The following is a 14409-nucleotide window of genomic DNA, read 5'->3' as shown; positions in this document are numbered from 1 at the left end:
CCACCATGTCGTTGTGTTGGGTCACACTCCTGTCCTGTCCACCATGTCGTTGTGTTGGGTCACACTCCTGTCCTGCCCACCATGTCGTTGTGTTGGGTCACACTCCTGTCCTGTCACCATGTCTTGTGTTGGGTCACACTCCTGTCCTGTCCACCATGTTGTTGTGTTGGGTCACACTCCTGTCCTGCCCACCATGTCGTTGTGTTGGGTCACACTCCTGTCCTGTCCACCATGTCGTTGTGTTGGGTCACACTCCTGTCCTGTCCACTATGTCGTTGTGTTGGGTCACACTCCTGTCCTGTCCACCATGTCGTTGTGTTGGGTCACACTCCTGTCCTGTCCACCATGTCGTTGTGTTGGGTCACACTCCTGTCCTGTCCACTATGTCGTTGTGTTGGGTCACACTCCTGTCCTGCCCACCATGTCGTTGTGTTGGGTCACACTCCTGTCCTGTCCACCATGTCGTTGTGTTGGGTCACACTCCTGTCCTGTCCACTATGTCGTTGTGTTGGGTCACACTCCTGTCCTGCCCACTATGTCGTTGTGTTGGGTCACACTCCTGTCCTGCCCACTATGTCCACACTCCTGTCCTGTCCACCATGTCGTTGTGTTGGGTCACACTCCTGTCCTGTCCACCATGTCGTTGTGTTGGGTCACACTCCTGTCCTGTCCACCATGTCGTTGTGTTGGGTCACACTCCTGTCCTGTCCACCATGTCGTTGTGTTGGGTCACACTCCTGTCCTGCCCACCATGTCCACCATGTCCTGTCCACCATGTGTTGTGTTGGGTCACACTCCTGTCCTGTCCACCATGTCGTTGTGTTGGGTCACACTCCTGTCCTGTCCACCATGTCGTTGTGTTGGGTCACACTCCTGTCCTGTCCACCATGTTGTTGTTGGGTCACACTCCTGTCCTGTCTACCATGTTGTTGTGTTGGGTCACACTCCTGTCCTGTCCACCATGTTGTTGTGTTGGGTCACACTCCTGTCCTGTCCACCATGTCGTTGTGTTGGGTCACACTCCTGTCCTGCCCACCATGTCGTTGTGTTGGGTCACACTCCTGTCCTGTCCACCATGTCGTTGTGTTGGGTCACACTTCTGTCCTGTCCACCATGTCGTTGTGTTGGGTCACACTCCTGTCCTGTCCACCATGTCGTTGTGTTGGGTCACACTCCTGTCCTGTCCACCATGTCGTTGTGTTGGGTCACACTCCTGTCCTGTCCACCATGTCGTTGTGTTGGGTCACACTCCTGTCCTGTCCACCATGTCGTTGTGTTGGGTCACACTCCTGTCCTGTCCACCATGTCGTTGTGTTGGGTCACACTCCTGTCCTGTCCACCATGTCGTTGTGTTGGGTCACACTCCTGTCCTGTCCACCATGTTGTTGTGTTGGGTCACACTCCTGTCCTGTCCACCATGTTGTTGTGTTGGGTCACACTCCTGTCCTGTCCACCATGTTGTTGTGTTGGGTCACACTCCTGTCCTGTCCACCATGTCGTTGTGTTGGGTCACACTCCTGTCCTGTCCACCATGTCGTTGTGTTGGGTCACACTCCTGTCCTGTCCACCATGTTCACACTCCTGTCCTGTCCACCATGTCGTTGTGTTGGGTCACACTCCTGTCCTGTCCACCATGTTGTTGTGTTGGGTCACACTCCTGTCCTGTCCACCATGTCGTTGTGTTGGGTCACACTCCTGTCCTGTCCACCATGTCCACACTGTCCTGTCCACCATGTCGTGTTGGGTCACACTCCTGTCCTGTCCACCATGTTGTTGTGTTGGGTCACACTCCTGTCCTGTCCACCATGTTGTTGTGTTGGGTCACACTCCTGTCCTGTCCACCATGTTGTTGTGTTGGGTCACACTCCTGTCCTGTCCACCATGTTGTTGTGTTGGGTCACACTCCTGTCCTGTCCACCATGTTGTTGTGTTGGGTCACACTCCTGTCCTGTCCACCATGTTGTTGTGTTGGGTCACACTCCTGTCCTGTCCACTATGTCCCCACACTGTCCTGTCCACCATGTTTGTGTTGGGTCACACTCCTGTCCTGTCCACCATGTTGTTGTGTTGGGTCACACTCCTGTCCTGTCCACCATGTTGTTGTGTTGGGTCACACTCCTGTCCTGTCCACCATGTTGTTGTGTTGGGTCACACTCCTGTCCTGTCCACCATGTCCACACTCCTGTCCTGTCCACCATGTTGTTGTGTTGGGTCACACTCCTGTCCTGTCCACCATGTCGTTGTGTTGGGTCACACTCCTGTCCTGTCCACCATGTTGTTGTGTTGGGTCACACTCCTGTCCTGTCCACCATGTCGTTGTGTTGGGTCACACTCCTGTCCTGTCCACCATGTTGTTGTGTTGGGTCACACTCCTGTCCTGTCCACCATGTTGTTGTGTTGGGTCACACTCCTGTCCTGTCCACCATGTTGTTGTGTTGGGTCACACTCCTGTCCTGTCCACCATGTTGTTGTGTTGGGTCACACTCCTGTCCTGTCCACCATGTCGTTGTGTTGGGTCACACTCCTGTCCTGTCCACCATGTTGTTGTGTTGGGTCACACTCCTGTCCTGTCCACCATGTCGTTGTGTTGGGTCACACTCCTGTCCTGTCCACCATGTTGTTGTGTTGGGTCACACTCCTGTCCTGCCCACCATGTTGTTGTGTTGGGTCACACTCCTGTCCTGTCCACCATGTTGTCGTGTTGGGTCACACTCCTGTCCTGCCCACCATGTCGTTGTGTTGGGTCACACTCCTGTCCTGTCCACCATGTTGTTGTGTTGGGTCACACTCCTGTCCTGTCCACCATGTCGTTGTGTTGGGTCACACTCCTGTCCTGCCCACCATGTCGTTGTGTTGGGTCACACTCCTGTCCTGCCCTCCATGTCGTTGTGTTGGGTCACACTCCTGTCCTGTCCCACCATGTTGTTGTGTTGGGTCACACTCCTGTCCTGTCCACCATGTCGTTGTGTTGGGTCACACTCCTGTCCTGCCCACCATGTCGTTGTGTTGGGTCACACTCCTGTCCTGCCCTCCATGTCCACACTCCTGTCCTGTCCACCATGTTGTTGTGTTGGGTCACACTCCTGTCCTGCCCACCATGTTGTTGTGTTGGGTCACACTCCTGTCCTGCCCACTATGTCTTGTGTTGGGTCACACTCCTGTCCTGTCCACCATGTCGTTGTGTTGGGTCACACTCCTGTCCTGCCCTCCATGTCGTTGTGTTGGGTCACACTCCTGTCCTGCCCTCCCATGTCGTTGTGTTGGGTCACACTCCTGTCCTGCCTGTTGTTGTGTTGGGTCACACTCCTGTTCTGTCCACCTGTCTGTCTGTGTCACACTGTCCTGTCCTGTCGTTGTGTTGGGTCACCGTCCTGTCCACCATGTCCTGTCCTGTCTGTCTGTCTGTCTGTCTGTCTGTCTGTCTGTCTGTCTGTCTGTCTGTCTGTCTGTCTGATCCATCCACCCGGCACTCCTCCTCCCTTGTTATTTTTCGTTATTTGACATGGCTGGTTGTCTGTGTGCTCATTGACGAGCTGTCTTCATGGCTGCCCGTGCTCCATCTCTCTTTGTCTCCTCGGTACAGGCCTGTTATCTGTCTCTGTTATCAAACCACTGGGTGTGTTCCATCTTCACCACCACTCCATTCATCTTAGCTCTATCAAGCTCTGTCAGCACTGTCACACTGTTTACTAGATATGTGTAGTGTAAGTATATTGTTCTCTCTCTTTGTCTCTCTGTATCGCTATCGCTGTCGCTCTCTCTCTCTCTCTCTCTCTCTCTCTCTCTCTCTCTCTCTCTCTCTCTCTCTCTCTCTGTCTTTCTCTCCTGTACCTTTTCTCTTTCTCTCTCAATTCATTAAATTCAATTAAATTCAAATTAGCTTTATTGGCTTCATAAATAATCTCTCTCTGTCTCTGTCTGTCAGGTGGAGTATGATGGTCTGACAGGCCATGTGGAGTTCAACAGTAAAGGACAGAGAACCAACTACACACTGAGGATTCTAGAGAAACACCGCAGGCGTCACAGAGAGGTCAGAGGGCACTGAGATTATAGAGAAACAGTGTTTGACACAAAATGGCTTCTGTGTTGACAGTAATCCTTCATAACAGTGACATTTTAGCCATGTAATTAGAATTGGTTATGCTATGGAAGTGCTTTGTGATTAGCTAGCTACAGTATGTACTGAACGATAACACCAGCTGAGGACTAAAGACGAAATAGAACAGCAAAATCAATGGTTGTTTTAGGGTCGACATTTATGATATGAGACTCCAAGAGGATCTCCAAAATGTAGCAGTCGTATTGTAATTAGATGGTTTTCTATCTGAACGTGAAGGTCTTTAACGTTCTACATTTCAAACACAGTTAGGGTGCTGACATCTATCTACAACGCTCCTAGAAATATAGGGCTTTAGAAAAAAAAAATAATTCTATCTTTATTAGAGCCATTTAGAGCTATCTGACCCATAGAGAGATGTATGTGATCATATAGTTTGTATAGTTGATCAAAATGCCTTGGGCTTGTCCTCTGGATCCTAGTTCCTTCTTGTTTTTTACTGTACCTCCTGTATAATCACACACATCCTGCAATTATTATCCCCCCTCTCTCTCTCTCTCTCTCTCTCTCTCTCTCTCTCTCTCTCTCTCTCTCTCTCTCTCTCTCTCTCTCTCTCTCTCTCTCTCTCTCTCTCATCTCTCTCTCAGATTGGTATCTGGTACTCCAACAACACACTGGCTATGAACGCCACCAGTCTGGACATCAACGTCTCGGAAACACTGGCCAACAAGACCCTCATCGTCACCACCATATTGGTGAGGTCAAACCCTTTATTATGACCACCATATTGGTGAGGTCAAACCCTTTATTATGACTACCATATTGGTGAGGTCAAACCCTTTATTATGACTACCATATTGGTGAGGTCAAACCCTTTATTATGACCACCATATTGGTGAGGTCAAACCCTTTATTATGACCACCATATTGGTGAGGTCAAACCCTTTATTATGACCACCATATTGGTGAGGTCAAACCCTTTATTATGACCACCATATTGGTGAGATCAAAACTCTTTATCGTAACCATCAAACTGGTGAGGTCAAAACCTTTATGACCACCATACTGGTGAGGTCAAACCCTTTATCGTAACCATCATACTGGTGAGGTCAAAACCTTTATGACCACTATACTGGTGAGGTCAAAACCCTTATGACCACTATACTGGTGAGGTCAAAACCTTTATTATGACCACTATACTGGTGAGGTCAAAACCTTTATTATGGCCACCATACTGGTGAGGTCAAAACCTTGATTATGACCACTATACTGGTGAGGTCAAAACCTTTATTATGACCACTATACTGGTGAGGTCAAAACCTTTATTATGACCACTATACTGGTGAGGTCAAAACCTTTATTATGGCCACCATACTGGTGAGGTCAAAACCTTGATTATGACCACTATACTGGTGAGGTCAAAACCTTTATTATGGCCACCATACTGGTGAGGTCAAAACCTTTATTATGACCACTATACTGGTGAGGTCAAAACCTTTATTATGGCCACCATACTGGTGAGGTCAAAACCTTTATTATGACCACTATACTGGTGAGGTCAAAACCTTTATTATGGCCACCATACTGGTGAGGTCAAAACCTTTATTATGACCACTATACTGGTGAGGTCAAAACCTTTATTATGGCCACCATACTGGTGAGGTCAAAACCTTTATTATGACCACTATACTGGTGAGGTCAAAACCTTTATTATGACCACTATACTGGTGAGGTCAAAACCTTTATTATGACCACTATACTGGTGAGTTCAAAACCTTTATTATGGCCACCATACTGGTGAGGTCAAATCCTTTATTATGGCCACTATACTGGTGAGGTCAAAACCTTTATTATGGCCACTATACTGGTGAGGTCAAAACCTTTATTATGGCCACCATACTGGTGGGGTCAAAACCTTTATTATAGCCACTATAATGGTGAGGTCAAAACCTTTATTATGGCCACTATAATGGTGGGGTCAAAACCTTTATTATGGCCACTATAATGGTGGGGTCAAAACCTTTATTATGGCCACTATAATGGTGAGGTCAAAACCTTTATTATGGCCACTATAATGGTGAGGTCAAAACCTTTATTATGGCCACTATACTGGTGAGGTCAAAACCTTTATTATGGCCACTATACTGGTGAGGTCAAAACCTTTATTATGGCCACTATACTGGTGAGGTCAAAACCTTTATTATGGCCACCATACTGGTGAGGTCAAAACCTTTATTATGGCCACTATACTGGTGAGGTCAAAACCTTTATTATGGCCACTATACTGGTGAGGTCAAAACCTTTATTATGGCCACTATACTGGTGAGGTCAAAACCTTTATTATGGCCACCATACTGGTGGGGTCAAAACCTTTATTATGGCCACTATAAAAACCTGACCACTATACTGGTGAGGTCAAAACCTTTATTATGGCCACCATACTGGTGGGGTCAAAACCTTTATTATGGCCACCATACTGGTGAGGTCAAAACCTTTATTATGGCCACTATACTGGTGAGGTCAAAACCTTTATTATGGCCACCATACTGGTGAGTTCAAAACCTTTATTATGACCACTATACTGGTGAGGTCAAAACCTTTATTATGGCCACCATACTGGTGGGGTCAAAACCTTTATTATGGCCACCATACTGGTGGGGTCAAAACCTTTATTATGGCCACTATACTGGTGAGGTCAAAACCTTTATTATGATTAATATGACTGGTCATCACCATATACACTGAGTGTACAAAACATTAGGAATGCTCTTTCCATGACACAGACTGACCAGGTGAATCCACTTCAATCAGCGTAGATGAAGGGGAGGAGACAAATAATGATTTTTAAGCCATGAGACAATTGAGACATGGATTGTGTATGTGTCCCGTTCAGAGATGAATGGGCAAGACAAAAGATTTAAGGGTTAACGGTATGACGGTCGGAGCCAGGCGAACCAGTATGAGTTTGTCAAGAACTGCAACGCTGCTGGTTTTTCATTTTCGACAGTTTCCCAAGTGTGTCAAGAATGGTCCACCACCCAAAGGACATCCAGTCAACTTGACACAACTGTGGGGAGCATTGAGTCAACATGGCCAGAATCCCTGTGGAACGCTTTCAACACCTTGTAGAGTCTAAGCCCTGACAAATAGAGGCGGTTCTGAAGGCAAATGGTGGAACAAACTCCCTCACGACGCCAGGACAGCGGAGTCAATCACCACCTTCCGGAGACACCTGAAACCCCACCTCTTTAAGGAATACCTAGGATAGGATAAGTAATCCTTCTCACCCCCCCCCCCCTTTAAGATTTAGATGCACTATTGTAAAGTGACTATTCTACTGGATGTCATAAGGTGAATGCACCAATTTGTAAGTCGCTCTGGATAAGAGCGTCTGCTAAATGACTTAAATGTAATGTAATGTAATGCAAAAGGGGGTGCAACTTAGTATTAGAAAAGTATTCTTAATGTTTTGTTCACTACACATAGTAATGCCAGAGTTGACATGCATCCCTCTGTCCCCTCCCTATCCCCTTCCTCTCTGTGCAGGAGAGCCCCTATGTGATGCGTAAGGGGAACTACCAGGAGTACCAGAGGAATGACCAGTATGAGGGCTTCTGTGTGGACATGTTAAGAGAGCTGGCAGACATCTTGAAGTGCTCCTTCAGGATTAAACTGGTGGATGATGGGCTGTATGGAGCGCCTGAACCCAACGGGTCCTGGACCGGCATGGTGGGAGAGCTCATCAACAGGGTGAGCAGACAGACAGACAGACAGACAGACAGACAGACAGACAGACAGACAGACAGACAGACAGACAGACAGACAGACAGACAGACAGACAGACAGACACGACTAACAATTCAGTCAGTCAGTCACGACTGACAATTCAGTCCCATTCAAAATCTTATTTTCCCAAAACCTAACGGGTACCCGAAAACCTAACCCTATCTCCAAACCCTAAACCTACCGAAATTCTAACATTAATTATAATTCTAACCTTAACCCTAAACCCCCTAGAAATAACATTTGACCATGTGGGGACTAACAAAATGTCCCCAGTTGGTCAAACTGCTTTGTTTTACCATTCTTGGATAGTTAAGCACACACACACACACACTAATAAGAGACTATGTGTGCTTAATTAGATCACAGCATACTTCAATTACCACAGTGTGGTCCCCATATGTCTCTTGCCATGGGGCTGCCCTGCTCCCCACTCTCTCTGCCCTTTCTGCTCTCCTCACTGATCAAACCAGACTAATCCCATGTTCATCAATTAGGCTTTAATTTGACTGTCTGACAGGAGGTTCCATAAATGGAACAGCCAGTGAACAGTTCTGCTGCAGTGGATCTCTGGTTCTATTGTCTCTCTGAAGACATTTTTTTCTCCCTCCATGGGGTGGAGGGAACGCCATTGGCTCATAGGTGCATCTCCAATCCAGGGGACTCTGAGTGATCGAAGTGTTGGTTTGTTGTCATCTATTTCTGACCCTCTCTCTCTCTCTCTCTCTCTCTCTCTCTCTTTCTTTCTTTCTTTCTTTCTTTCTTTCTTTCTTTCTTTCTTTCTTTCTTTCTTTCTTTCTTTCTTTCTTTCTTTCTTTCTTTCTCCCCCCTACAGAAAGCAGACTTGGCAGTAGCAGGCTTTACCATCACCTCTGAGAGGGAGAAAGTCATAGACTTCTCCAAGCCCTTCATGACGCTAGGAATCAGCATCTTGTACAGAGTCCACCTGGTAAGGCAAACACACCAGAGCAGTTGGGTGTATTGGATTTCCCCCACTGCTGTTTGTGCTATCCTGATTATTTTATGGGCCATGACAATGCATTTCTTTGAGGCTATCGAGGATATCTGATTCTGAAAGTTAGAATGGATAGGTCTTATAGAGTTCATGGTTGTACATCGCACACGTTTACCGTTCAACTCTCTGAGGCTTACATTTGTTGCATTATGAACAGTTTAAAATTGCAGAGATGATGTGCTGTACAGTTGCAGGAAAGAACACTGTTCCTCTGTGGTTGAAAGAGGAACTACATGACAGCTATGTAATGTAATGTAATAGGGCCACTCCACCCTGTCCTATCTCTCTCTCTTGTCTCTGTTTTAGGGGAGGAAGCCGGGGTATTTCTCCTTCCTGGACCCCTTCTCTCCGGCTGTATGGCTCTTCATGCTGCTCGCCTACCTGGCTGTCAGCTGTGTGCTCTTCCTGGCTGCAAGGTAAGTGCATGAAAGAGCACCACAGTAACCCAGGGCAACAGGAACAGGAAACTAGTGAGGAACTCTGGGATTGTTTAGACATTTTGGTTGACACAATTGAGTAATAATGAGTTATTGTAGCTTGTATACACACCGAATGAAAATGCCTTGGTTGAGATAGACAGATGTTGTGTACAGAGGTCCTTATGCTCCTTTCTCTCCTCTACACTCTTAGAAAAAAGGTGCTATCTAGAACCTAAAAGGGTTCTTCGGCTGTCGCCGTAGAAGAACCCTTTGAAGAACCCTTTTTGGTTCCAGGTAGAACCCTTTTGGGTTTCATGTAGAAGAGGGTTCTTCTACCTGAAACCCAAAAGGGTTCTACCTGAAACCAATAAGGCTTCTCCTATGGGGACAGCCAAATAGCCCTTATAGAGGAGTGTTCTCCTCCTCTCCTACTTCCAGGTTAAGTCCCTATGAGTGGTACAACCCCCACCCATGTCTGCAGGGGCACAAGGACATGCTGGAGAACCAGTACACCCTAGGAAACAGCCTGTGGTTCCCTGTAGGAGGCTTCATGCAGCAGGGCTCTGAGATCATGCCCCGTGCCCTGTCCACACGCTGCGTCTCAGGGGTCTGGTAAGTCTGTGTGTGTGTGTAGATGGGTGGGTAAGTATGTATCAGTCTGTATGTCTCAGTCCGAGTAGATGTCTCTCTGTTGCCCTCTCCTCTCTCATTTCTCTCCCTGTCTGGGATTCTGTCAAACTCTATTTTCTCTGACTTTCTCTCTCTGTCTCTCTCTTATTCTTTCTCTCTGTCTTTCTTTCTCTCTCTCTCTCTCCCTCTCTCTCTGTCTCTCTCTCTGACGGTGTCACTTCTCCCATTATTTCCCCTTAGTCCTACCTCTCTCTCTTTCTCTCTCTCTCTCTCTCCCCCCTATCCTTCTCTTACTCTTTCTAACTCTGTCTCTCTCTTCTCCCAGGTGGATGTTTACTCTGATCATCATCTCCTCCTACACGGCCAACCTGGCAGCCTTCCTGACCGTCCAGAGGATGGAGGTGCCCATCGAGTCTCCTGACGACCTGGCCGACCAGACCAACATCGAGTATGGCACTATCCACGGGGGGAGCACCATGACTTTCTTCATGGTACGGCCCGACGCTGGCCCTGGGGGGCGTATGTAGAGCTTTGAATGGAGAATGACTGGTAGGGAGGTGTGTGTGTGTGCTGTTGTTCTAGTATTTGCCGACATGTCTCAGATCGCTCCTATTTGTATGTGTGTGTATGGTGAGGTGGGTATGTGGTTGAGCACAGTGTGTGTGTGTGAGAGTGTAGTTGTTTCCCTATTTGCTGGCATGTCTCTGAGCTCCTGTTGTGTTCTTTATGGCTGTTAGTGTTAAGTGGCTGAGTGTCAGTGTTTGCTTATGTAAGAGCTGCTGGCATCTGTGTTGGCATCTGTGTTTGTCAGTGCATTTGGACTGTGTGCTTGATTGTGCATGTGTGTTTGTGAGTAAATGTTTAGGTGTGTGTGTGTGTGTGGGGGGGGTTAGAGTGTGAGTGTTTGTTTGTGTATCTTTATTGTGTGTATGTTCATTGTGCTTACCCAGACCTCCCTTGATGCTGTATCATCCCTCTCGCCACCTCTTAACTGTACACACTACCGAAGAGTCCTTCACATCCAACCCACATCGAACCTGTTTTGTTGCATATACAATACTATATCTAACTGGTTGCTTTTACCTTGACTCTGTGTCTATGCTGTGCCTTAGCATGACATATTGTATGTACACTACCCCCTGGCGTTTGATTCAGCTGCATGTGGATGAAGAATAATGCATCTGTTTAATTATGAGTAAATATGAGGAAATGTATATATATATACAGTATATATATTTTTCTACCCTTCTGTCTCTATCCCTTCTCCCCCCTCCCTTCCCCTCCTTTCCTTTTCCTACCTCCCCATCTCTTTCCTCCACCCCCCCACCTTCCTCCCTTTCCTCCTTTCTCCCTCCCTCCTTCCTTTCTCCCTCCAGAACTCGCGTTACCAGACATACCAGCGCATGTGGAACTACATGCACTCCAAGCAGCCCAGTGTGTTTGTGAAGAGCACGGAGGAGGGCATTGCCCGCGTGGTCAACTCTAAATATGCCTTCCTCCTGGAGAGCACCATGAATGAGTACTACCGCAAACTCAACTGTAATCTCACCCAGATAGGTGGTCTGCTGGACACCAAGGGCTACGGCATCGGCATGCCACTGGGTGAGAGAGGGATGGAGGTATGGGGGAGGTATGGGGAGAGAAAGGGATGGGGGAGGGAGGTATGGGGGAGAGAGGGATGGAGGGTGGAGGTATGTGGTCAGAGGGATAGAAGGTGGTATGGGGGAGAGGGATGAGGAGAGGGAGGTATGGGGAGAGAGGGAGGAAGGAAGGGAGGTATGGTAGAGAAAGGGGTGGAGGGAGGTATAGGAGGGGTGATGGGGAAGGATGGACGGAGGTATGGGGAGAGGGATGGAGGGAGGTATAGGAGGGGTGATGGGGAAGGATGGAGGGAGGTATGGGGAGAGGGATGGAGGGAGGTATGGGGGAGAGATGGATTGGGAGGGATGGGAAAGAGGAGAGATGGGAAAGAGGAGAGATGGAGAGATGGGGAAAAAGGAGAAATGGGAAAGAGGAGAGATGGGGAAAAAGGAGAGATGGGAAAGAGGAGAGATGGGGAAAAAGGAGAGATGGGAAAAAGGAGAGATGGGAAAGAGGAGAGATGGGGAAAAAGGAGAGATGGGAAAGAGGAGCGATGGGGAAAAAGGAGAGATGGGAAAAAGGAGAGATGGGAAAGAGGAGAGATGGGAAAGAGGAGAGATGGGAAAGAGGAGAGATGGGAAAGAGGAGAGATGGGAAAGAGGAGAGATGGGAAAAGGAGAGATGGGAAAGAGGAGAGATGGGAAAGAGGAGAGATGGGAAAGAGGAGAGATGGGAAAGAGGAGAGATGGGAAAGAGGAGAGATGGGAAAAGGGAGAGTTGGGAAAAAGGAGAGATGGGAAAAAGGAGAGATGGGAAAGAGGAGAGATGGGAAAGAGGAGAGATGGGGGAAAGAGGAGAGATGGGAAAGAGGAGAGATGGGGAAAAAGGAGAGATGGGAAAGAGGAGAGATGGGAAAGAGGAGAGATGGGGAAAAAGGAGAGATGGGAAAGAGGAGAGATGGGAAAGAGGAGAGATGGGAAAGAGGAGAGATGGGAAAAAGGAGAGATGGGAAAAATGAGAGATGGGAAAGAGGAGAGATGGGAAAGAGGAGAGATGGGAAAAAGGAGAGATGGGAAAAAGGAGAGATGGGAAAAAGGAGAGATGGGAAAAAGGAGAGATGGGAAAGAGGAGAGATGGGAAAGATGAGAGATGGGGGAAAGAGGAGAGATGGGGGAAAGAGGAGAGATGGGAAAAAGGAGAGATGGGAAAGAGGAGAGATAGGAAAGAGGAGAGATGGGGGAAAGAGGAGAGATGGGAAAAAGGAGAGATGGGAAAGAGGAGAGATAGGAAAGAGGAGAGATGGGGGAAAGAGGAGAGATGGGAAAGAGGAGAGATGGGGAAAAAGGAGAGATGGGAAAGAGGAGAGATGGGAAAGAGGAGAGATGGGGAAAAGGGAGAGATGGGAAAAAGGAGAGATGGGAAAGATGAGAGATGGGAAAGAGGAGAGATGGGAAAGAGGAGAGATGGGAAAGAGGAGAGATGGGAAAGAGGAGAGATGGGAAAAGGAGAGGTGGGAAAGAGGAGAGATGGGAAAGAGGAGAGATGGGAAAGAGGAGAGATGGGAAAGAGGAGAGATGGGAAAGAGGAGAGATGGGAAAAGGAGAGTTGGGAAAAGGAGAGATGGGAAAAGGAGAGATGGGAAAGAGGAGAGATGGGAAAGAGGAGAGATGGGGGAAAGAGGAGAGATGGGAAAGAGGAGAGATGGGGAAAAGGAGAGATGGGAAAGAGGAGAGATGGGAAAGAGAGAGATGGGGAAAAAGGAGAGATGGGAAAGAGGAGAGATGGGAAAGAGGAGAGATGGGAAAGAGGAGAGATGGGAAAAAGGAGAGATGGGAAAATGAGAGATGGGAAAGAGGAGAGATGGGAAAGAGGAGAGATGGGAAAAAGGAGAGATGGGAAAAAGGAGAGATGGGAAAAAGGAGAGATGGGAAAAAGGAGAGATGGGAAAGAGGAGAGATGGGAAAGAGGAGAGATGGGGGAAAGAGGAGAGATGGGAAAGAGGAGAGATGGGAAAGAGGAGAGATGGGAAAGAGGAGAGATGGGAAAAAGGAGAGATGGGAAAGAGGAGAGATGGGAAAGAGGAGAGATGGGGGAAAGAGGAGAGATGGGAAAGAGGAGAGATGGGAAAGAGGAGAGATGGGGGAAAGAGGAGAGATGGGGAAAAAGGAGAGATGGGGAAAAAGGAGAGATGGGAAAGAGGAGAGATGGGAAAGAGGAGAGATGGGGAAAAAGGAGAGATGGGAAAGATGGGAAAGAGGAGAGATGGGAAAGAGGAGAGATGGGAAAAAGGAGAGATGGGAAAAAGGAGAGATGGGAAAGAGGAGAGATGGGAAAGAGGAGAGATGGGGGAAAGAGGAGAGATGGGGAAAAGAGGAGAGATGGGGGAAAGAGGAGAGATGGGGAAGAGGAGAGATGGGAAAGAGGAGAGATGGGAAAGAGGAGAGATGGGGGAAAGAGGAGAGATGGGAAAGAGGAGAGATGGGAAAGAGGAGAGATGGGGGAAAGAGGAGAGATGGGGAAGAGGAGAGATGGGAAAGAGGAGAGATGGGAAAGAGGAGAGATGGGAAAGAGGAGAGATGGGAAAGAGGAGAGATGGGAAAGAGGAGAGATGGGAAAGAGGAGAGATGGGGGAAAGAGGAGAGATGGGAAAGAGGAGAGATGGGAAAGAGGAGAGATGGGGGAAAGAGGAGAGATGGGAAAGAGGAGAGATGGGGAAGAGGAGAGATGGGAAAGAGATGGAGAGATGGGGAAAAAGGAGAGATGGGAAAGAGGAGAGATGGGGAAAAGGAGAGATGGGAAAGGAGAGATGGGAAAGAGGAGAGATGGGGAAAAAGGAGAGATGGGAAAGAGGAGAGATGGGAAAGAGGAGAGATGGGAAAGAGGAGAGATGGGGGAAGAGGAGAGATGGGAAAGAGGAGAGATGG

General features: G+C 48.0%; 1 protein-coding gene across 5 annotated transcripts in view; it reads left to right on the top strand.

Annotated features, from left to right (window-relative positions):
- The window catches only part of LOC118373587 (glutamate receptor ionotropic, kainate 5-like), a 149251-nt gene that overhangs the window by 122691 nt on the left and 12151 nt on the right, over nucleotides 1–14409 (top strand). For all 5 annotated transcript variants that reach the window (XM_052494817.1, XM_052494818.1, XM_052494816.1 and 2 more), the window contains 8 exons: nucleotides 3926–4030; nucleotides 4705–4812; nucleotides 7604–7807; nucleotides 8676–8789; nucleotides 9162–9271; nucleotides 9713–9886; nucleotides 10230–10395; nucleotides 11281–11506. In XM_052494817.1, coding sequence (XP_052350777.1) covers nucleotides 3926–4030; nucleotides 4705–4812; nucleotides 7604–7807; nucleotides 8676–8789; nucleotides 9162–9271; nucleotides 9713–9886; nucleotides 10230–10395; nucleotides 11281–11506 — 1207 coding nt within the window. The remainder of the gene's footprint in view (nucleotides 1–3925; nucleotides 4031–4704; nucleotides 4813–7603; nucleotides 7808–8675; nucleotides 8790–9161; nucleotides 9272–9712; nucleotides 9887–10229; nucleotides 10396–11280; nucleotides 11507–14409) is intronic.

The sequence above is a fragment of the Oncorhynchus keta genome, chromosome 34, assembly GCF_023373465.1.
Source record: "Oncorhynchus keta strain PuntledgeMale-10-30-2019 chromosome 34, Oket_V2, whole genome shotgun sequence".
NCBI classification, from domain to species: Eukaryota; Metazoa; Chordata; class Actinopteri; order Salmoniformes; family Salmonidae; genus Oncorhynchus; species Oncorhynchus keta.
The sequence above is the reverse complement of the archived record's forward strand: the minus strand, read 5'-3'. Positions and strand labels throughout refer to the sequence as shown.